A 23,256-nucleotide genomic window follows, 5' to 3' on the forward strand; every position below is an offset into this window, starting at 1 on the left:
GCCGAACTACACGAGGAAAAAAACCGGTAAAAAGTGAAAACGTGGTTGATTCCAAGGGTAACCGAAAATTTTTTACGAACTCAGAAAACTACGATTTTGCCATCAATTAATTGAGGAAGAAATAAATACAGCATGTGATGTCGAACCGACAATGTGTCCAGAGTTTATTGCTTGATCTTTTTACGGATCTGCCCCTAAACGGCTAAACCTTCGCGTAATTTACTGTAGCAACCCAACCCTTTCCCTTCCGTTACATCATGGTTATCCGCCACCTGTACCATTTTGAGAATCGGAGCCGTCCGTCGAATGGGCCCAACCTGGATCAATTGTCGTACACTCGTAACATCAAAGGTGGGGTCAGTGCCAGGTGGAGAACTGGAATCTTGTTCCTTTGATCTTACACGTGTCAAACTCTTAGTCCAGTAACAAGTTTAGAACCACGAGGTTTCCTTGGTGGCATTTTCGACATTAAATCAAAATACAGGGGCATGAAAATTGTTTTTGAGTGAGATGCCAACTCCTTCCGATTCTCTCTTTATCGTCGTCGTCCGCTCCAAAAGATAAGACATTCAGTTCCCAAACAGACTCTCTCTCTCTCTCTTGTTTTTCTTGGTTGTGTTGATCTGCACCTGGGGTTCTGAGGGCTGGAGTGTGTGAAATCCGCCATGGCGGAAGTGATAAAGGAATTTTCCGGTGCCGGAAACTTGATTTCCGATCTCAAGAGCCTGTTTTCCGTCCTTCGAGCCAGAAGAACAATGCTCTTCGCTTATGTGTTCATGTTCACTTTTGTTGCCTGTACTGCCTTTATTGCTTTCAGTCCTTCTGCGAGTTCTTCTCCTTGGTTCACTAACATCTTCGGCTCTTCTTCCTCTTCTTCCACTACCGATTCTTCTCCATACAGATCTCAGTTTTCTTCTATTTTCTCCTACCTTTTCCCCAACTCTTCCCAACCCGTCTACGATTCCACTCCTATGCCTCTACAAAGTAGTCTAAACACCTCCGCATCTCGTAACACTACGATCTTAACGCCTCAAGGAGTTAATGGACAAAGTTCAAGTCCGAAAAACCAGTCTCGGATTGCACCACAGACTGCACCAAGGTTACAACAGTCGCAGGTTGCACCACCGACGCCGACGCCGACGCCGACGCCTTTGATATCACAGTCCATCGATAAGAAACAAGAGAACCCAGCGAAGATCAACGCTAGTGCTGCTGCTGTACCGCTTTCTCGAACGGAGAATAGGACAGAGAGCTTGGTTTCATCTTCCAAGTCTGATGGGAAGGTGGGTCTTGTTAAAAATGGGACTGACAAAGTGGTGGCAACGCAGCCGAGAGCGACGAATCTTACGGCTTCGCTGTCGAAGGGGAATAATGGGTCTTCAGCTGAGGGTTCGACAGTGAAGCAAGTGAAGGATAACTCAATGGAGTCTCTGATGCATTGTAACATCTTTGATGGGAGATGGGTGAGGGATGATTCTTACCCGCTTTATCCACCTGGGTCTTGCCCTCACATTGATGAGTCTTTTAATTGCTTTCTCAACAGTAGGCCTGATGGAGATTATCAGAAACTCAGATGGCAACCCAACGGTTGCAATATCCCAAGGTATGCAAAGGTTTGATACTTGAATTATTGTTTATTTATTTATTTGGTAGAGAGGGAGATTGGGTTCTTCGTTCTGCTCGGGAATTGGTCGATTTGTTTTTCATTTTCTAATAGTGCTTTCTATTCTATTGAATGTGATGTTCAAGGACATGTGGTGGTGGTGATTTGTTCAAGACGATTTTTGCTAGATTTCTTTGAAACTTTGGAATAAATATTCAAACCAGAATCTTTATATGACTTGATTTTTTAATTCTGGGTTCTGGGTTCTGTTCTAGTGAGATCAATTGACTTGTTTTTTGTTTTTGGGTTCTGTTATACTGAGACTAATTGATCGATCTTTGTTACGACGCAGATTGAATGGGAGAGATATGTTAGAATTGTTGAGAGGAAAACGCCTAGTTTTTGTCGGTGATTCTCTAAATAGGAATATGTGGGAATCTCTGGTTTGCATTCTTAGACACTCGGTGAAAGATAAAAGCAGGGTCTTTGAAGCTTCTGGTAGACACGAATTTCGAACTGAGGGTGCTTACTCTTTCATATTCAGAGTAGGTTCTTCTTCTTCTTCTTCTTCTTCTTCTTCTTCTTCTTCTTCTTCTTCTTCTTCTTCTTCTTCTTCAGTTTATATCCTTCCTAGTTTCTCTGTTCTCTAGTATATGTTTAATGAAAGCTTTTCTTTTCCTTGTTTTCGTGGTTTGGATGGACCAACAGGATTATAACTGCTCCGTGGATTTCTTCCGATCTCCTTTCCTGGTTCAAGAATGGGAAATGCCAGACACTAATGGATCCAAGCATGAAACTCTTCGGCTGGATATAATTGAGAGAAAGTCTGATAGGTACAAAACAGCAGACATCATCATCTTCAACACGGGTCACTGGTGGACTCACGAGAAGACTTCTAAAGGGTACTTATTTTTCCTTGTGATTCTTTCTGTCCTTTTTTGCTTTTCTGGTTGGATCTAGAAACCAAATAATACAGCAAAGATAATAAACCCAATGATGAATGTTTTCAGGAAGGATTATTACCAAGAGGGAAGCCATGTTTATGGAGAGCTGAATGTTGTTGAGGCGTTTCGGAGAGCTTTGACAACATGGGCGAGATGGGTTGATGCCAAAATAGATCCCAAGAAAACCATGGTTTTCTTCAGGGGCTACTCTGCCTCCCATTTCAGGTAAATTTCAATTCAATGAACTTTGGACTGAGAACCCGCATACCCACCTTTTTTTAATCTATCTCCATTAAAGTTGAGAAATATATAAAATAAAAAAAAAAAAGAAAAACAGCATGACAGACAGCTATATCGTTTGTTCTGTTCTGGTTTCAGTGGTGGACAGTGGAATTCGGGTGGGCAATGCGACCATGAGACTGAACCCATAAAGAATGAGACTTATCTGACCCCTTATCCCCCAAAGATGAGAGTGCTGGAGAATGTAATGAAAGGGATGAAGACACCCGTTTTCTACTTGAATATTACAAGAATGACTGATTACAGGAAGGATGCACACCCGTCAATCTACAGAAAGCAGAGTTTGACGGAGGAAGAAAGGAAGTCTCCATTAAGGTACCAGGATTGCAGCCATTGGTGCCTCCCTGGAGTGCCTGATTCGTGGAATGAGCTCCTGTATGCTGAGCTCTTGATCAGACATAACCAGAAGTTGCAGCAACGGCAACACCAGCAACAGAAGAAATCTTAAAGGTAGAGAAGAAACACAGATTAGAAGCTCATGATTAATTAATTAGCAAATTAATGGGCATATGTATTATATTGTTTTTGGAAAGACAGAAATAACCCTTTAGAAGATCCAAGAAAGAGCCTTCTTTTATTATTATGAAATAGAAAGAGGAGGGAAATTGAGGGAGAAGTGGAGTGGGTTTTATTTGAGAGAGTGAGGTCTGAGCTGTGACAAAGAAAAAGGTCAGGTGATGATGTTGGGTCTGATGCTTGTGGTCTTGGAGCGTAGCTTCTCTTTCTCTCTCCACTCCTTATGATATATTCTTTTTTGAGCCCAAGGGCTTAGGTTGTAAATTTTCGTCTTCAGTTTGTTTAATGAAAAAATAAAATAGTATTCCGTAAGGGTGTAATGTTCAGTTTATTTCATTTTTTTACTTGAATGTGCTTTTTAATCAGTGATTGGTGATGATTAATATGGTAAGATGCAATCAATTGGATCAAGGAAGAATGTGATTGGGGACATTTGTTTCAAAAGAAAAAAAGAAAGAAAGAAAAGCAGCTTGGCTCCTTTTTAAGAGAAGAAATAACATCTCTTTTGGTGTTGCCATCCCTCACATGGGCCACAAAATTTCAAATATAATGTTTTTACTTGACTATTGGCATTTCAGAATTCTCAATTCTCCACCTGCCAGTCTGCTACAGCTTCTTTCAAGGAAATGCTTAATTGAAAAAGAAGTGCTTATTATCATGAGCCATTGGTGGAAAAGCACTTAATTTAAAATAGGAGTAATATAGGTATTTTCAAAATGAACAAGTACCTATTTCAAATTACAGCTTATTGAATAAACACTTAAAAATAAGCCTTGATTTTGGGCTTCTTGAATAAACACTTATTTTGTGCATATTTCCAAATGCCAATTAGTATTTATTGGTGTGGTTCTAGTCTAAGTACTCTCAGTTCTCAAACTTGGCCTTGGATAAATTTAGATTTTTGGCTTGGATTTACCTCGTAAATTTGGAAAGGAGTTCAACATTAGCCACGATCTCAACGAAGCCCACACCTATTCAACCAGACTCACTGACAGCCAGCCTCCGTTTACTCCACAGGAGTGGGAACAAATCCAACACTTCCATCCCTGTCAAAGCAACCATTGGCTGTATATTCTGGGCTGACATATGAAGTACCAACCAGCCTTGTAAACAGAAAGAAAATGGCAACTGTACACGTGTATATTCATGCTGCTGACATCGTTCTTAGCGAGCTACACTTGACCCTGTCATCGATCAGGAATTCCTATTAATTCCTGTCCCCGTCTCCTCTCTAGCAAAACAATCCCCATCCCCAACCCGATGGGGTTGGGGAAGTCGGGTCCCCATCGGGATAGGGGAAATTGCCATCCCTAATTGAAATTGGAATGGGCCATTCCAATTCCAACTGTTTGATTTGGACTTAGAATCCCATTCCCATTTCTGGTGGAATGGCATTCCCCCATTTGAGGGAATGGTCATTCCTTCCCTCTCTCTTAGGAATGAAATCTCATTCCAGCTAATTCTAATTCCCATTCCAATTCCTTGTATTAGTTAAAAGGTCCAGTAAAATGATTAGAGCTTGGTACAAACACGGATGGCATGACCTGGAAAAAATCATTTGGGCATTTAGGAAGTGGGGGAAAATTAGCAAAGTTGGGGAACCTTGGGACTTCTACATAAATTCTGGGGCAACGGGTGCAACTTGGGTGGGCTAGGCGAGTCCGGATTGTGTGTCCCCTTAGGGATAGAAAACTTTATGTCCCGTCCAATCCTATTCCAACACGTCCTCTTTGCCCAGCATATTTGAAACTAACAGAAAATTATTTCTAACGGCATATGGACTTCATTATTTTATCAAATACGCTTAACCACTCACTCTTCGTACCCACTCTTTCTTTTTTCGTCTCTTTTTTCTCCTCCCCTTTGCCGCTACAGCTTCCATCCCTAGCTGATTCAAGTTTCTCAGTTCTTCTCTCTTCACCGACACACTATTGTACTCCGGCCCCGATTCAAGTTTCTCTCTCACGTTTCTTCTTTCTCCCCACTGATACATTGTTGTACTCCCGCCACACAGGAACCCTCCTCACCGCTGCTGTACTCCAACATCATTGAGGACCAACTGGGCCGACTTCCTTACCACCTCGAATGGAACAACGGCACTTCCTTCTACTACACCTCGGACTCTTCCAAGGTGTGCAAGACTCAACATTTCGAAGTGGGGATCCCTAAACCCAACTGGCTAGACGGTACAAACCACCTTGACTACCAATACGTGGATGGGTTCCTCTACAATGAGAAGGTTGATTTCATTTGGTAGTATGAGGACGTTGTCACCAAGAGGGTTGTTCATTGTCTCTTCTACACAGCTGGGTGGTTCTCTGCGGATGAAAAATGGCAAGCAAGCAAAGAAATGGTGGGTGAGCAAAGAAAAAGAGAATAGGGACGAGCAAGCAAAGTCAGACGGAAGACGAATACAACAACGAAAGTTATTGAATGGATCAAGTGCAGTTAAGTCTCCCGTTGCTCTCCCCAATCGTCATGGTGCTGTCGCCAAGAAATGGGGCTATTGTGTCTGCTCCGGCTCCGGCACAGGTGGCAGTTGAGGGTCCGGCGGTGGCCCCACTATCGTTGGACATGGTTTGAGGAATGGTTTTGTGGGTGATTTTGCCGTGTCGGGGAGTTTGTTTGCGATGGTTTTGCTTTGAGCAACAAAAGCTTAAAATATATTAAAAACTTCATTTGGGTTTTCGCTTTTCACTTTTTCGGCATTCTTTTTCTTTCTTCCATATTCACATGTAGTTAGCTATCATTTATTAGAGAAACCTGGGTTTTTCATTTATTTATACAGGGTTTGAAACTTTGGTATAATAGAAGTAAAACGGAAATTCTGTGTTCTGTGTATGACCTCTCTCTATGACTGAGAAACCATTGAGATAACTAAATGCAGGGTTCAGATCTACCTTCTTATACATTAACTCATAAAGCAATCAAAATCTAGTTTTGTTTTTTTTAAAAAGTTAACCAAATCAAAATCTACTTGCAAGTCGAGAGCAATCCTTTGTCTAGCGTTCACACTTGTTCGTGGGAACTATCACCTTTCAGAATTAACAAAATACCCCACCTTGTACATACATTGCATGAGTCCTGGTGTTAGGATTATTGAATTCGGAGTTTTGTTGTAATTGAATCAGGAGTCTCCGATACCTCTTATCCTTTACATCTTCTTATCCTTTGTAAACATAGGATCTCGACTGTATATATTTCGGCATTCTGAGTAAATAAAATCATGAAAGTAGAAATCAGAGAAGCTTTGGTTTTTTATGGTATCAGAGCCAGGGCACTCTGGAGATCAACGGCGGCAACGACGATCGATCAGCGGCGACTTCGAACTAGTGATCAGCGGCGACTTTGGATCAGTGATCAGCGGCGACAACGTTCTGCGTTGTGCTTCAGTCCGACACTGTGTTTTTTGGACAAGCGGCGACACTTTGGTGATCGTCGTCTCCTTCGACTTCGAACCAGTGATCAACGGCGACTTCGGATCAGCGATTAGCGGCGACAGCGTTCTGCCCTGTGGTTTTTCAGTCCGGCACTGTGCAACGATCGATCAACGACGACTTCGAACCAGTGATCAGCGGTGACTTCGGATCAGCGGTCAGCGGCGACAAAGTTCTGCGTTGTACTTTTCAGTCCGGCACTGTGTTTTTCGGACAAGCGGCAACACTTCGGTGATCGTCATCTCCTTCGACTTAGAACCAGTGATCAACGGCGACTTCGGATCAGCGATTAGCGGCGACAGCGTTCTGCCCTGTGGTTTCAGTCCGGCGCTGTGTTTTTCGGACAAGCGGCAACACTTCGGTGATCGTCGTCTCCTTCGGTGAATAGCGGCGACACTTCTGGTTTCGGACTAGTGATCAACTGCGGTGTGTTTTTTTTTCATTCCGACGTTGTGTTTTCGGACCAGCAGCGGCACTTCGGTGATCAATGTCTCCTTCGGAGAACAGCGACAGCATTTCTTCTGGTTTCTGAAGTATCACTGTTCATCGTCTTCTTCGGTGAACAATGGCGGCACTTCGAGTTCTTCTGACGAATCAACGTTCTACGGTAGTTTCTCTTCAATGGCACCAACACTATACTTGACATGGCTAAAAACAAGGATCAGGGCGGCAGTCAATGTCCAAGTAACGTGATCTCACCCTATATTCTATCAACCAATGACAATCCAGGGAGTGTTATTACACAGATCCAGCTTAGAGGTGACAACTATGATGAATGGGCTCGAGCAATAAGAACGGCACTGCGAGCCAAGAAGAAATTTGGCTTCATCGATGGATCAATAAAACAACCTTCGGAAGATTCAGTGGAATTAGAAGATTGGTGGATGGTGAATTCCATGCTTGTGTCATGGATTATGAATACGATTGAACCAAATTTATGTTCAACCGTAACATACACAGAGATTGTGAAGACACTCTGGGATGACATAAAGGAGCGTTTTTCTGTTGGTAATGGACCACGAGTCCAACAACTCAAATCTGAACTGGCGAATTGCAAACAAAGAGGTATGACGATTCTGAATTACTATGGCAAACTCAAGATGATATGGGAGGAATTGGGAAATTATGAGTAATATCCCACTTGTCAATGTGGCCAGTGCAACTGCGACATAAGCAGGGCGTGGTGGGGCTAGATGACACGGTCTATGGAGGTGCGCGTTCGCATATACTGAGTACGGAACCCTTGCCAAATTTGAATCGAGCCTATGCCATAGTGGTTCAAGAAGAGCAAGTTCAGACTATGACGCACGCAAAGGAAGAGAAAGCTGAAGCTATGGCCTTCGCAGCCCACACAGGAAAGAGGCAAAGCGAGGGCAGAGACAAGAACACAGTATGTACTCACTGCAACAAGACAGGCCACGATGTAGAGTCTTGTTTTCAACTGATCGACTACCCTGAATGGTGGGGTGATCGGCTGAAAAATAATACCCGTGGAACAGGCCGAGGGCGTGGTGGACAGAAACAACGAACAGGGGCAGGAGGAAAAGGTCGTGACAGCCAAGCTAAGGCCAATACAGCCAAAGCCTTTACGCAAGGCAATACGTCTCAAGGAGAATCAATCGATGCAGCCAAGACCGGGTTAAATGGACTGAGCAGTGAGCAGTGGAACATGTTACTCAACCTTTTGAACACACAGAAAGAAGGGAGTCAACGACTAAGTGGTAAGCAAAAATTGTCAAAATGGATAATAGACACAGGGGCCTCTCATCATATGACAGGAAACCTCAAGTCAATGAGAGACATAAAGAATATCATTCCGTGCTCTGTCAGGCTACCAGACGGGAAAGCGACAATAACAGAAAAAGAAGGCATAATTGCACTAGACGATCACCTGAAATTGACTAGTGTTTTATATGTGCCTAGTTTGAATTGCAATTTACTTTCTGTATCAAAATTAATCGAGGAATCGAATTGCATCGTCCAGTTCACTAACAAATTCTGTGTGATACAGGACTGCACTACGAGGATGCTGATTGGAGCGGGTGAGCAGCGAAAGGGACTCTATTATTTCCGGAGCATTGCATCAACAAGAGCAATGAAGACTATAGAGAGTAGAACGTCGGATATTTGGCATCAAAGGTTGGGGCATCCTTCTTATAGAATTATTAAATTGCTACCTTTTCGTACTAAGCATACTGATAGTAGTAAGGGTTGTGATGTATGCTTCCGAGCTAAACAATGTCAGGAAGAGTTTGTTCCTAGTAATAATAAAGCATCCGATATTTTTGAGTTAGTTCATTGTGATTTGTGGGGTCCTTGAACTGCAGCTTCTTGTGGTGCACATTATTTCTTGACCATAGTGGACGATTTGTTTAGAGGCGTTTGGATTTATCTTCTGATTGATAAGAAGAAAGTGGGACGAGTCCTTCAGAATCTTTTTGCTATGGTTCAAAGGCAATTTAACAAACCTGTCAAGGTGATCTGTACTGACAATGGGACTGAGTTTGTCTGCTTGGCTGGTTATTTTGCTGAAAGTGGTATTATTCATCAAACCACTTGTGTCGGGACCTCTCAACAAAACGGGAGGGTTGAACGTAAGCACCGCCACATACTCAATGTTGCCCGCGCCTTGCGCTTTCAAGCTAGCTTGCCTATTGATCTTTGGGGGAATGTGTCTTGACCGCATGTTATCTGATCAATCGGACACTGTCCATTCTGTTAAAGGGAAAGACTCCCTATGAAATGTTATTTGGGCGACCTCCTTCTTATGATAATGTGCGAGTCTTTGGTTTCTTAGCATATGCGCACAATCCTGGTCATGGAGGGGATAAATTTGTTAGTCGAAGCAGACGGTGTGTTTTTGTCGGGTATCCTTTTGGGAAGAAAGGATGGAGCTTATATGATTTAGAGTCTGGCATGCTCTTTGCTTCCGGAGATGTTACTTTCTTTGAGCATGAATTCCCGTATGCACACAAAGAGGATGTTCGGCCAAACAAAGCACAAGATTGTGAAATAAGTGGGACAGATAAGGTGTTGGTACCATCCACTTCTTCCCCTGGACTTGCAAATGGCGAGATGGAGACTAACCAGCAAAATGAACTCGTAGAAGAAGGAGTTCGTGTAGAAGAAGAAACCCACATAGACCCGTATACCAATGCACCCATGCATCCTTCTGACGTCACCACAGAAAATGCAAGCGAAGACAGACCTGATGTCAGGGGGGTGGCAATGTTGAGCAACAACAGCACTCTGATACTCATTTGGGGCGTGGGCATCGATAGAAACAACAGTCCACAAGGTTAAGAGACTATGTGCTTCACACCACACAGCGCTTGAGTCCCTCTCCGCGTCCCTTTGCAAGCTCACTTGGCCAATCACATTCTGCAGGTAGTCCTTATCCCATAGATAACTATGTGAACTGTAACAATTTTTCTTGTTGACATCGTGCTTTCTTGGCAGCTATCACTGCAGGAGTTGAACCCACTTCTTTTGCTGAAGTCGTAAAGGATGAAAAATGGAGGGATGCTATGCAGAAAGAAATACAGGCACTTGAAAATAATCAGACATGGATTGTGGAGCCTTTGCCATCCGGAAAACGAGCCATATGATGCAAATGGGTTTATCGAATCAAGTATAATGCTGATGGGACAATGGAAAGATATAAAGCTCGTCTCGTGGTTTTTGGGAACAAGCAAGTTGAGGGAATTGACTATAATGAAACTTTTGCTCCAGTTGCAAAAATGGTTAGTGTCCGTACCTTCCTTGCAGTCGCAACAGCTAGAAATTGGGAGCTTCATCAAATGGACGTACATAACACATTCTTGCATGCTGATTTACATGAGGAACTCTACATGCGAATGCCTCTGGGTTTTTAGTCAGATAAACTAGGTATGGTGTGTCAGTTGTGAAAATCTCTGTAAGGCTTGAAACAAGCATCGAGATGTTGGTTTGCTAAATTAACCGCAACCTTGAAGACATATGGGTTTCAGCAATCATGTTCAGATTACTCCCTCTTCACCTTTCGTCAGGACAGGGTGCATGTGCTTGTTCTCGTATATGTGGGCGATATTATCGTGTCAGGTAATGATCGTATGGCAATTCAAGTCTTCAAGAAATATTTGAGTGACTGCTTCCATATGAAAGACTTGGGATCATTGAAATATTTTTTGGGCATTGAAGTTGCCTGAAACTCAACAGGAATTTTTCTGTCACAACGAAAGTATGCTTTGGATATTATCTCTGAAGTTGGTTTACTTGGTGTAAAACCTGCTCCTTTTCCTCTTGAGCAGAATCACAATCTCGCCTTGACAGACGGGGCCCTCTTGTCTAATCCTGAGCAATACAAACGCTTGGTGGGGAGGCTTATTTATCTCTCAACAATGCGTCCAGAGTTGTCTTGGTGTGTGCATGTTCTATCCCAATTCATGCAACAACTGCAAGAAAGACATTGGGAGGCTGCATTGCGAGTGGTGCGCTATTTGAAAGGAAATCCTGGTCAAGGAATTCTCTTGCATTCAGATTGTGACTTATAGTTATATGCATGGTGTGATTCAGACTGGGCGAACTGCCCTTTGTCTCGACGTTCTCTGTCTGGGTGGTTTGTTATGCTTGGGAAATCTCCAATTTCCTGGAAAACTAAGAAACAACACACTGTGGCTCGTTCTTCAGCGGAAGCAGAGTATCGGTTTGTGGCCACGGCCACATGTGAATTGAAATGGCTGAAGGGATTGTTATTGGCTCTTGGAGTTACGCATTCAAACCCAATGCGTTTATATTGTGACAGTCAGGCAGCCTTGCATATTGCCGCAAACCCAGTGTTTCATGAGCGTACGAAACATATTGAAGTTGATTGCCATTTTGTACGAGATGAGATTCAAAATGGCTGCATACGTCCTGCTTATGTGTCGACTACCGTTCAACTGGCTGACATTTTTACAAAGGCAGTGGGTCGCAAAGAATTTGAGTACTTTCTCCGCAAGTTGGGCATTCACAATCTGCATGCTCTAACTTGAGGGGGGGGGGGGGTGTTAGGATTACAATTAGTAATTGAATTCGAAGTCTCTATTGTAATTGAATCAGGAGTCTCCAATACCTCTTATCCTTGTACATCTTCTTATCCTTGTAAACATAGGATCTCGACTGTATATATTTCGACATTCTGAGTAAATAAAATCATGAAAGTAGAAACCAGAGAAGCTCTGGTTTTTCACCTGGGGTTCTGATCCAACGGTGGGTTACTGGAAAATGGGTCATTTTCCGGTGAGAGGAAAGAAATGGAGGAGGGGCGGCGAATTTCATACAGGAGAGAGGGAAGAAGAAGCGGAATTAGAGCGGGTGGAACTGGGAGAGGGAGAAATGAAAGAGGTAGACATCGAGAAACGAAAGCGGAAGTAGCAGGTTTACAAAATTTAAATTGTTTTTGAGTTTACACCGCCGTTAGCGTCCATTTTCTGTTACTTTCAAATTGAGTGGGCGAAGATGACATGTTCGAAATGTATTGGACGAGACAAAATTTTCGGGACAGACGATCCGAACTCGGGTTAAGCGGGGTTTAAGGTCAACCCAGGCTCACACTATGAAGTTGGATCAAGGCCTGAGCTCAAGCCCAAATTGTCTACTGGGTCCAGTCCCACTGAAATATGCACTCGGATTTGATTATGATTGGGATGAGGTCCTTCTTGCATTACCTAAGGCCTGGTCCATCCCAAAAAATAAAAGCCCAATTTTGGCCCCAGGCCCAGTCTGAGAATAAAAAAATCGAAACCCAGCCCATTAAATTAGAGGGCTGGGTTGTTTTGAACTTGGGTTCTATGTTAGAATTTGGACTGAATTGTTAATTGTCTATAACTGGGCTTTGGCCCATAGAGCCCATAGAACGGTCTAAAGCCCATAATTTGTCATGGTAACATTTGAAAAAACATCCATGTTGAAAAGGGTTCTAGTAGGACTGCTCTCTATGAAAAATAATTCCCTTGGTATGGAAAGGGTTGGAACTTGGAAGAGACGAGTTTTGCATTTCCTTCCCTTTCATATTGAAACTAAGGCTATGTTTGGTTTGAAGGAAAAGGTGGAGAAAGAAAAAGAAAGGTAGGGAAACCCATATTCAAGGTTTATAAAGGTTTCCCTACCTTTTTCTTTCCTTTCCCTACTTTTTCCTTCAAGCCAAACACAGCTTAAAGTTCATTACCCAATGTTAGGCTGCATTTGGCATTTCTTATTTTAACGATTTATATTCTTTTTTTGTTTTGGTATTTAGGCTCCGTTTGCTTTTCGGTAAGTTATTTATCCGGGTAAATGCAGTTACCTAGGTAAGTTTTTCTTAAGAAACACTTATCCGGCTAAGTGCATTTACCCATGTTCTTTTATTTCTCAAGTAAATAAGGCAATGGCCATTTTAGCCATAAAAGTCCATTATTAAAAAGGGTATTTTTGTCCCATTCAAGTGTTGGCAACTTTCCCCCTATGTGAGAAAGTTATTTACCCACCTAGGAGATGGGTACAAGAAAATAAACTTTCCCTGGTCCTCACATAAATTTGAAAAAAAAAAAAACATGGGATTCTTGTTCAATGAGAACCAAAATCCCATTGACCAACTTTCTCCCTCTCAAAATCCGAAAAGGCTATGTTTGATTTGAAGGAAAATGTAGGGAAACCTTTACAAACCTTGTATTGGTTACCCTGCCTTTCCCTTCTTTTCCCTACCTTTTCCTTCAAACCAAACATAGCCAAAAAGAATGCCCCCTTAGTGATATGCACCACACTAATAACTCCCTTTCTCCAAAGTAGGTGGTTGTGGTTGCAGGAATTGAATCTAAGGCTTGGCTAAAGCGAACCAGTTAACATACCAACTAAGCCACCTTCAGTTGGCAATGACCCAATAGTTGAGATGGGTCACTCACCATCTCTCCAAAATAGGAAGGGTAAAATCAAACCTGTGGAACTGTAGGCTCTGATATGGACAATGGGTTATCAAAAACTAGTGACTATAATATAGATGGTCAGTTGGCATCCCTCCTTTATAAGAACCCACTTAAAAATACATTCTTCACATTGACGCTGCATGAATCTCTTCTACATTAACCCAGTAATTATAAGTGAAAGGGATTCATTAACCAGATCAACAACTAAAAAAACACGCATACGCGCATACACACAGAGGAGATAAAACAGACCAAGAACCCAGAAGTAATGGTTCACACCAAGAGAGGCACTGAAGAAGAAGCCCAGATCGGGCTAACCAGCAACACTATTCTGATTGTTTCTTCTTGACCGTGTATGGAACTTTGGATCAATCTTTCATGGTAGCAACCTTTTTTCAATTCAGCCTTTTGTGGCTCCTTTATGGCACTCGGGATTTACTACTCACTTTTCCTACCCACTCTCTATTCACAGTGAATTGGAGCCACACATCTCTATTATGAATTGAGAGATGTGTGACTACAATTCACGGCAGGTAGAGAGTGCATAGAAAATCTGAGTTCCCTTTATAGACTCAGAGACGTTTGCCTCTTAAGAAAATGGGCGAGGGACCATACGCACCCACTATGCTCAATCCAATTGGAAAGGAGAGCAGGCCTCTCATATCGTAATAATCAGCCCATGAGTTAAAAGTTTCAGCCCAATAGAACCGTACAAAATTTTAATATTGATTATTAGACATGTGCAGCTATTTGGTTCGCAGGAATAGGAGTCTGTAATCGGAATTGGTTGGACAGAATTGAAATTCCATTCCCATTCATAATAGAATGATATTCTCTCGTTTGAGGGAATGGCCATTACCTCTCCCTCCCTTAAGAATAAGAATCCATTCTAACTGATTCCCATTCGGATTCCGATTCTAATTCCTATCTGAACCAAATTGGTGGAAGGAATAGACAAAGTTTTTGCGCTTGAACTTTAGCCCATGACTTGTTGGAAGGGGAGGAATACACAAGGCCCCTTTTTTGGGCCACAAAATATGTTGCATTTGGATTAAAGTCCATTAAACGACCCAACTAACAGACATCAAGTTGTGGAATGCTCGATAACACGGGATGGGCCCATTTAATTAATAAGTAAATCAACATATCCAGTTTATCATGGACAGTTGGATAGGCCCATTTAATAAATGGGCAATAGGGTCAAGCCCGGCATGAGACTAAAGATCCAGCCGAGTACTGGCCACTGCAGAACCAGGCTCAATTAGGCGCTTCTTCTGGTGAAAGCCTGAAAGAGTTTAAACTTTAAAGGTTATTCAAGCTTGCTGGAGAATGGAGATCGTCCTCCTAATGTTCATCACAGTTCTCTTGCATCCATATATGCTACTGCTTCATGTCATCAATTGGACATGCACATGCAACTTACAATTATGATTATATGCTGTGATCATCAATAATTTAACAATGGATATGGCATTAAACAGAATGGACTGGTGAAACAAGATTCATTCATGTAATCGGCCCTATATAATTAGAATAAGTCTTGGCTAATGATGATGATGATGATGTGCTGAGATCACCAATAAAAATCAGATTTGTAACCCTTCTTTCTGGTATTAGAATCAGACTCAAATTCAGAACATCAAATAATCAGGTTTTTATTCTATCTCTAGAATGTTGGTGTTTTATTGGGCAGTTGCAAGAAAGTGTTGTGATCAAAGTTGCAGTAGATGTGAAATGTTTGATACTATGTGGATGTTTGGTATCGTGGTGTTGTGTGCATATTATTTTAATGACACATTGGCACCACATAAGCGATTATAGCTGCATATATTTCTATTGTTGTTGATGTATCAATTTTTGGCTAAGTACTTCGTCATTTGACCTACTCCCAGGTGGCCTGTGACTCATGGAGCTCCCTGGTGGCGAACTGCCTGGTGGTGGACTACTTGGTGGTGAACTCCCTGGTGGTGAGCTACTTGGTGATGAATTCCCTGGTGGTGAGCAACCTGGTGACGCGCTCCCTAGTGGTGAGCTACTTGGTGACGAGCTCCCTGGTGGTGAGCTACTTGGTGATGAATTCCCTGGTGGTGAGCTACCTGGTGACGCGCTCCCTAGTGGTGAGCTACTTGGTGACGAGCTCCCTGGTGGTGAGCTACTTGGTGACGAGCTCTCTGGTGGTGAGTTACTTGGTGACAAGCTCCCTAGTGGTGAGCTACCTGGTGACGAGCTCCCTGGTGGTGAGTTACTTGGTGACGAGCTCCCTGGTGGTGAGCTACTTGGTGACGAGCTCCCTGGTTGTGAGCTACCTTGTGACGAGCTCCCTAGTGGTGATCTACTTAGTAACGAGCTCCCTGGTGGTGAGTTACTTGGTGACGAGCTCCTTGGTGGTGAGCTACCTGGTGACGAGCTCCCTGGTTGTGAGCTACCTTATGACGAGCTCCCTAGTGGTGATCTACTTAGTAACGAGCTCCCTGGTGGTGAGCTACCTGGTGACGAGCTCCCTGGTGGTGAGCTACCTGGAGAGGAGCTCCCTGGTGGTGAGCTACTTGGTGACGAACTCCCTGGTGGTGAGCTACCTGGAGACGAGCTCCCTGGTGGTGAGCTACCTTGATGAGCTGCTGGGTGCGCTGCCTTGGTGGTGAGCCTCCTAGTGTAGTGCAACTCGACTGCCTTTGCATGAGATGATCTGCTCCTCTTTGTAGACGGCGGGAGCCGATGAACCTGCGAGAACTGAATCAAAGGACCCGGGGGTGTTTACCCGACGGGGCCACTCCGAGGGCTAAGTTAGCACTTTGATAGTAGAGAGCTTGAAGATGATATTACAAAAATGAGAGAGCTAGAGAGCAGGGGTTACCTCTATTTTTCATCCCCCTTCCCCTCTGGGGGGTCGGAGCTCTTATATAGCGGTGTCCTGACAGATCTGACGTAACCGCCTCTAATTTTCTGTCGCAACTGTTACTTGCCAGGGCTGAGCTGGTGGGTGTAGGTAACCGTTGCATGGTATGGCCCTGTCAGACAAGGGACACCTCTCAAGGTTGGCAGGCACGATGAGAGACGTGAGTGCAGGTCTCTAGATTTGGCGGGTATGGTTGTCAGGTAGGAAATCTTCTTGCGATACGCCAAGCTGCTCTGCAATGAGCTACCTTACACCGAACTACTTTTCACCGAGCTGCCGGTAAGTGCCGAGCTGCCCCTAAGTGGTGAGCTCTTCGTAAGACGCCAGGCTTCCTGTGGTGAGCTACCTATGCCAAGCTGCCTGTAAGTGGTGAGCTGTCTGTAAGTGGCGAGTTGTCTGTAAGTGGCGAGCTGCCTGTAAGTGCCGAGCTGCCCCTAAGTGGCGAGCTACCTATGCCAAGCTGCTTGTACGTGCCGAGCTGCCCCTAAGTGGCGAGCTCTTCATAAGACGTCAGGCTGCCTGTGGAGTGGCGAGCTGCCTGTAAGTGGTGAGCTGTCTATAAGTGGCGAGCTATCTGTAAGTGGCAAGCTGCTTGTAGGTGACGAGCTGCTCGTAGCTAGCTCGAGCTGTCTAGTTGTCAAGAGGCTGCACTTAGTTGGCATGATGTGCTAGGTATCATAATTTCACTGGAGGGCCAAATCCACGCTCATCAGTTGTGATTCTGTTTTGCTTAGATGGCAGTGATGTGTAATAGAATGCAATAAACAATGTTGCATCGTACTTTGAGCCCACAACATTTTTCCCGGATTTTCTATGCATAAGCACATCCATGCCAAACATCCCCTATAATATTTAACTCAAGATTCAAGAAGTGAACCATATTTAAACATAACTATGAATTAATTGAGACTTGAGAGTAACACGGAGATGATTGTTCATTTAGGAAAATCAAAGGCTTCAATTTCAACCTAATTCTTAGGAATTATGCGCTGTTCACTTTTCGGTAAGTCACTTACCCGGGTAAGAAAGACTTACCCACATTCTTTTATTTCCTATGTAAATAAGGCAATGACCATCTTATCCATAAAAATTTCATTATTAAAAGGGGCATTTTATCCCATCCAAGTATTGGCAACTTTCCCCTAAGGGGGCATTCTTTTTTCGGATTTTGAGAGGGGGGAAAGTTGGTCAATGGGATTTTGGTTTCCATTGATCAAGAATCCCTTGTTCTTTTTTCAGATTTATGTGGGAACCAAGAAAAGTTTATTTTCCTGGGTACCACTTACCCGATTAAGTGATACACATCTCCTAGGTGAATAATTAACTTTCCCACCTAGAGAGAAAGTTGCCAACACTTGAATGGGACAAAAATGCACCTTTTAATAATGGATTTTTATGGCTAAAATGGTTATTTCCTTATTTACATGAGAAATAAAAGAACATGGGTAAATGCACTTACCTGGGTAAAAGATTACCCAAGTAATTGCATTTACCCGAGTATAACTTACTGAAAAGTGAACAGAGCATAAATGGGAGAGTTAATTTACCCACCTAGGAGATGTATCACTTACCTTGATAAGTGGTACGCAGAAAAATAAACTTTCACTGGTCCCCACATAAATCTGAAAAGTGAACATGGGTTTCTTGGTCAATGGGAATCAAAATCCCATTGACCAACTTTCCCCCCTCTCAAAATCCAAAAAAAAAAAAAACCTTAGATTAATTGATTTTGAATCTCTATTTCAACCATCTTAAAGTTGAAATCGCTCAAGTTTCTCCAATAAAATCGAGTACTCTGATACGTGCATGCATGCAGCAGCCGAAGACCCAGTCAAAGTGGATAGCAGCAGAAGACCCGGTCATGTTAGCTCTTAGTTGGGATAAGCCTTATCCATTCAGTTTTAATTCTGTTAGAATAGATAAGTCTTCAATTCTGTTCCTAGATAAGTGCATTCTGCTTCCTAGATAAGTGCATTAGATAAGTCTTCAATTCTGTTCCTAGATAAGTACATTCTGTTTCCTAGATAAGTGCATTCTGTTTTTTTTGTTGATAAGCTCCTAAGATTAAGGGGCAGTAGTTCCTATTTCTACTCCCAGTTTGTAGCACCATAAGGCTATAAATATAGCCTGAATGAATGGAGTTGGCATGGACACCTGTGGAAAGGCTAACGCAGAGTTCCGCAATGAGGTCAATGAAACCTTAGCACGACATGAGTCGAGCTTCGACCAAATGAACACTGTCTTACAAGCAGTGTTAACTGAACTCCAAGCCCTTCGAGCCTCACGAACCACTCCCAATACCACTCCCGAGACCAACCCCTTCGCCCATGAAGAATCCTCACACCCCCATACTTCCCGTTCAAGCTCCACCCATGACCACCCTCATCAACACGTCAAGCTGTCATTCCCAAAATTTAATGGGGATGATCCGAGCGGTTGGATTTACAAGGCGGAGCAGTATTTTGAATTTCAAAATATTATTCCGGACCAACAGGTGCAGCTAGCTTCCTTCCATTTGGAAGGCATCGCCTTATAGTGGCACAGGTGGTTGACCAAGCATCGCGGACCGCTTACATGGGAAGAACTCTGCAAAGCGGTGTTACAACGGTTCGGCCCCACCGACTACGAGGACCCATCAGAGGCATTAACCCGCCTAAAGCAAACCACCACTGTGATGGCTTATCAAGAAGCCTTCGAGAGGCTCTCTCGCCAAGTTGATGGCCTGCCCGAGAGCTTTCTCATTGGCTGTTTCATTGCAGGACTTCGTGATGACGTTCGTTTAGATGTGAAGATCAAGCAGCCTCGAACTTTGATAGAGGCGATTGGAGTGGCCCGGTTAATTGAGGAACGAAATCACTTACAGCAGAGAGCTAGCCAACCGATTCGATCCCCATCAGCCATGACAACCCAGAAGGCATCGCCCATCCCCATGGCCGGTGTACTTGGGCCTCCACCAAGCTCGCGCGTGAACCAGGTTTCCAGTGCTCCTTCCCCAACATTCCGGCGACTCACCAACCAAGAGGCGCGAGAACGTCGTGAGAAGGGGCTGTGTTACTACTGTGATGAGAAGTTCACCTCCGGCCACCGTTGTGCACGTCCACAACTGTTCATGATTGAGGATCCGGAACCGGCGGACGCGGAGACTGTCGAATCAGAGGAGGAAAACCAAGAAGCCATCCCTGAAATCTCCTTCCACGCTATTGCAGGAGCTGAGCACCCGCAAACCATACGTGTTCTTGGGAAATTGAAAAACAAGAACGTGACCGTATTAATTGACGGCGGCAGCACCCACAACTTCATTGACCAAGCCATCGTCTCCAAGCTCGGGTTGCCAGTGAACCGAGACAAGAAATTTCAAGTTATGGTGGCCAACCGTGAAAAGATCGAGTGCATGGGGTACTGCCGATCTCTCACCCTCGCCATTCAAGGACACCCCGTTACCGCTGACTATTATGTTCTTCCCGTCGCAGCATGCCAGTTGGTGTTGGGAGTACAGTGGCTAGAGACGCTTGGACCCGTCGAGATGGATTACAAACAACTAACCTTGACGTTCAAAAAGGAGGGACTCTCTTGCACCTTCCAAGGATTGGTACGAGCCAGCATCGAAGCCTTAACCAACAAGGAATGCAATGGGTTACAAGGTACGGGATTTTTTTTTCAAATAGTTCCTTCACATAGCAGCGGCCAACCAGGTTTTCTTCCACCCGAGATGGACCACCTTCTCACCGAATTTTCCCATGTGTTTGAGCCGCCCACAAGCCTGCCTCCTAAACGACCACATGACCACCGGATTGCACTGCTTCCCGACAAAGGACCGGTGAGTGTGAGGCCATATCGATACCCGTATTACCAGAAGACCGAAATAGAGAAGATGGTGAAGGAGCTTTTGCAGACAGGGCTGATAAGACCAAGCAATAGCCCATTCTCATCGCCGGTTTTGCTAGTGAAGAAGGCTGATGGAGCTTGGCGGTTTTGCATGGATTACAGAGCACTGAACGAAATCACTATTAAAAACAAGTATCTCATTCCCGTGATTGATGAATTATTAGATGAGCTCTACGGCACCAAATTTTATTCCAAACTAGATCTACGGTCGGGATACCATCAGATTCGAGTGCAAGAAGAAGACGTTCCTAAAACGGCTTTCCGAACACATGAAGGGCATTACGAGTTCTTAGTGATGCCGTTCGGCTTGACGAATGCACCTGCAACTTTTCAAAGCCTCATGAACGACCTCTTCTGCCCATACCTCCGAAAATTTATTTTGGTCTTCTTCGACGACATTCTGGTTTATTCTAAATCATGGGAAGACCACCTATCTCATTTGAGAGTTGTTCTAACTGTATTATCCTCTAACAAATTATTTGCAAAAATGTCAAAATGTCAATTTGGGGTTTTGCAGGTCGAGTACTTGGGTCATGTGATTTCAGAACAAGGCGTGTCCGTTGATCCAGCCAAAATACAAGCTGTTCTCGCATGGCCTACACCGACATCAGCAAAGGGGGTCCGTGGCTTCCTCGGGTTAGCAGGATATTACCGGAAGTTCATCCGCGACTTCGGAAGCATTGCAGCTCCCTTAACCCAACTGTTGACCAAAGGGGGATTTCAATGGAACGAGGCAGCAGAGCTGGCCTTTCAGCAATTGAAGAAGGCACTCACTTCACCGCCAATCCTACGTCTACCAGATTTCTCCCAACGGTTTGTGATTGAATGCGATGCGAGTGGAACCGGGATTGGCGCCATCCTCATCCAGCAAAACCGACCGGTGGCCTACTTCAGTGAAGCATTGAAAGGTTCAGCCTTGGCATTATCCACCTATGAGAAGGAGATGTTAGCTATTGTCAAATCCGTTAAGAAATGGCGCCCATATCTGCTTGGGAAACCATTCACAGTCCGCACCGACCAAAAAAGTCTTAAATATTTACTCGAGCAGAGGATAACCACATCGGCACAAATGCGGTGGCTGCCAAAGATACTGGGCTACGACTATGAGATCGAGTATAAGAAGGGGCTGAGAACCAAGGTGCGGATTCCTTGTCACGTATGGCTGAATTTCAGTTTCTTTCCATCTCTATACCACACGCAGACTGGTGGCCGACGCTACAAGAAGAGGTCAAACAAGACACCTTTTATGGGGAATTGATGAAAAGGCGACCCTCCCACAAGTTGCTTCAACGGGATGGGGTATGGTTCAAGGGGGACAAGATTTATTTGAGCCCCGCCTCCACCTTGATTTCAAAGGTGGTGGCGAACTGCCACTCATCCCCTGTAGGGGGACACTTTGGGTTTCATAAGACCCTCTCTCGCATCAAGCACAGCTTCCTTTGGCCCCACATGCATCGGACGGTGAAGGAGTTCTTGCAACAATGTGACGTATGTCAGCGCTTCAAAACAGATTGCATGAGACCAACGGGATTGCTTCAGCCATTACCAATTCCTACTCAAATGTGGACAGGCATCTCCATGGACTTCATCGAAGGATTGCCTCCCTCCAATGGGTACACGGTTATCATGGTAATTGTGGATCAGTTGACAAAATATGCCCACTTCATTCCCTTAAAACACCCATTCACTGCCACCACAGTCGCGAAGGCATTTGTTGCCAACGTTGTCCTTCTACACGGACTACCAACATCCATTGTTAGCGACCGTGACAAGGTATTCATCAGCTCATTCTGGCAGACACTTTTTCAGATGCATGGGACGAAATTGTGTATGAGCTCAAGTTACCACCCCCAAACCGATGGGCAAACCGAAGTTGTTAACCGGACGTTGGAGCAATATCTACGGTGCTTTGCAGGTGATCAGCCGCGAAAATGGTTAGAGTGGGTTCCTTGGGCAGAATATAGCTACAACACCTCCACTCACTCTTCCACCAAAATGACACCCTTCGAAGCAGTCTACGGAATCCCACCCCCTAGTCTCCTGACCTATGTACCGGGTACAGCTCGAGTAGGGGCAGTTGACGAATACTTGCGTGACCGGGACATCATCCTACGCGAGCTACAACATATCCTCCAGGTAGTCCGGAACCGGATGAAATGTCAAGCGGACCAGCACCGACGAGAAGTCTCGTTCGTAGCAGGTGACTTCGTGTATGTGAAGCTACAGCCTTACCGGCAGACCTCGGTGGCGTTTCGGCGTTCCATGAAGCTCGCCCCACGTTATTTTGGGCCGTACCCAATCATTGAGAAGATTGGTCCAGTAGCCTACCGCTTAGCCTTGCCCCCCGGCTCTCAAATCCACAATGTGTTTCATGTCAGTTTGCTGCGGAAGCACATGGGACCCATCACCCCTACTTCCACTCAGCTTCCTCCAATCTCGGATACTTCGACCATCCTACCCCAACCGGAAGCAATCCTGGATCGTCGTATTATTCACAAGGGCAAATACCGCCCAAAATCCGAAGTCTTGGTCAAATGGATTGGGGCGCCAGCTGAGGATGCAACCTGGGAGAATGAATGGCGCTTCAGAAAATCTTATCCCGACTTCCTTGCGGACAAGGGTCCTTCAGGGGGGGAGGAAAATGATACGTGCATGCATGCAGCAGCCGAAGACCCAGTCAAAGTGGATAGCAGCAGAAGACCCGGTCATGTTAGCTCTTAGTTGGGATAAGCCTTATCCATTCAGTTTTAATTCT

General features: G+C 44.3%; 2 protein-coding genes across 2 annotated transcripts; both read left to right on the plus strand.

The window, feature by feature from the left end:
* Window positions 1-503: 503 nt before the first annotated feature.
* Window positions 504-3,675, plus strand: LOC104603568 (protein trichome birefringence-like). Its single transcript, XM_010267638.3, has 5 exons — window positions 504-1,603; window positions 1,956-2,148; window positions 2,312-2,505; window positions 2,614-2,772; window positions 2,926-3,675. Exons 1-5 carry the CDS (start codon window positions 666-668, stop codon window positions 3,293-3,295), a joined length of 1,854 nt encoding a protein of 617 aa, XP_010265940.1. The 5' UTR covers window positions 504-665; the 3' UTR covers window positions 3,296-3,675.
* A 3,769-nt stretch (window positions 3,676-7,444) lies between these two features.
* On the plus strand, window positions 7,445-7,933 carry LOC148802646 (uncharacterized). Its single transcript, XM_088897956.1, has one exon. The coding sequence runs from the start codon at window positions 7,445-7,447 to the stop codon at window positions 7,931-7,933; it is 489 nt and encodes a 162-aa protein (XP_088754082.1).
* The last annotated feature ends 15,323 nt before the right edge of the window (window positions 7,934-23,256 follow it).

This window comes from Nelumbo nucifera, chromosome 2 (genome assembly GCF_055504915.1).
Source record: "Nelumbo nucifera cultivar China Antique chromosome 2, China Antique-T2T, whole genome shotgun sequence".
Taxonomy (NCBI): Eukaryota; Viridiplantae; Streptophyta; class Magnoliopsida; order Proteales; family Nelumbonaceae; genus Nelumbo; species Nelumbo nucifera.

Bases quoted from the DNA above. Each gene is read 5' to 3' on its own strand.
- LOC104603568 (XM_010267638.3), top strand. From the start codon at position 666: ATGGCGGAAGTGATAAAGGAATTTTCCGGTGCCGGAAACTTGATTTCC. The intron at 1,604-1,955 runs GTATGCAAAGGT...GTTACGACGCAG, and splicing joins AACGGTTGCAATATCCCAAG to ATTGAATGGGAGAGATATGT. The intron at 2,773-2,925 runs GTAAATTTCAAT...TTCTGGTTTCAG, and splicing joins TACTCTGCCTCCCATTTCAG to TGGTGGACAGTGGAATTCGG.
- LOC148802646 (XM_088897956.1), top strand. From the start codon at position 7,445: ATGGCTAAAAACAAGGATCAGGGCGGCAGTCAATGTCCAAGTAACGTG.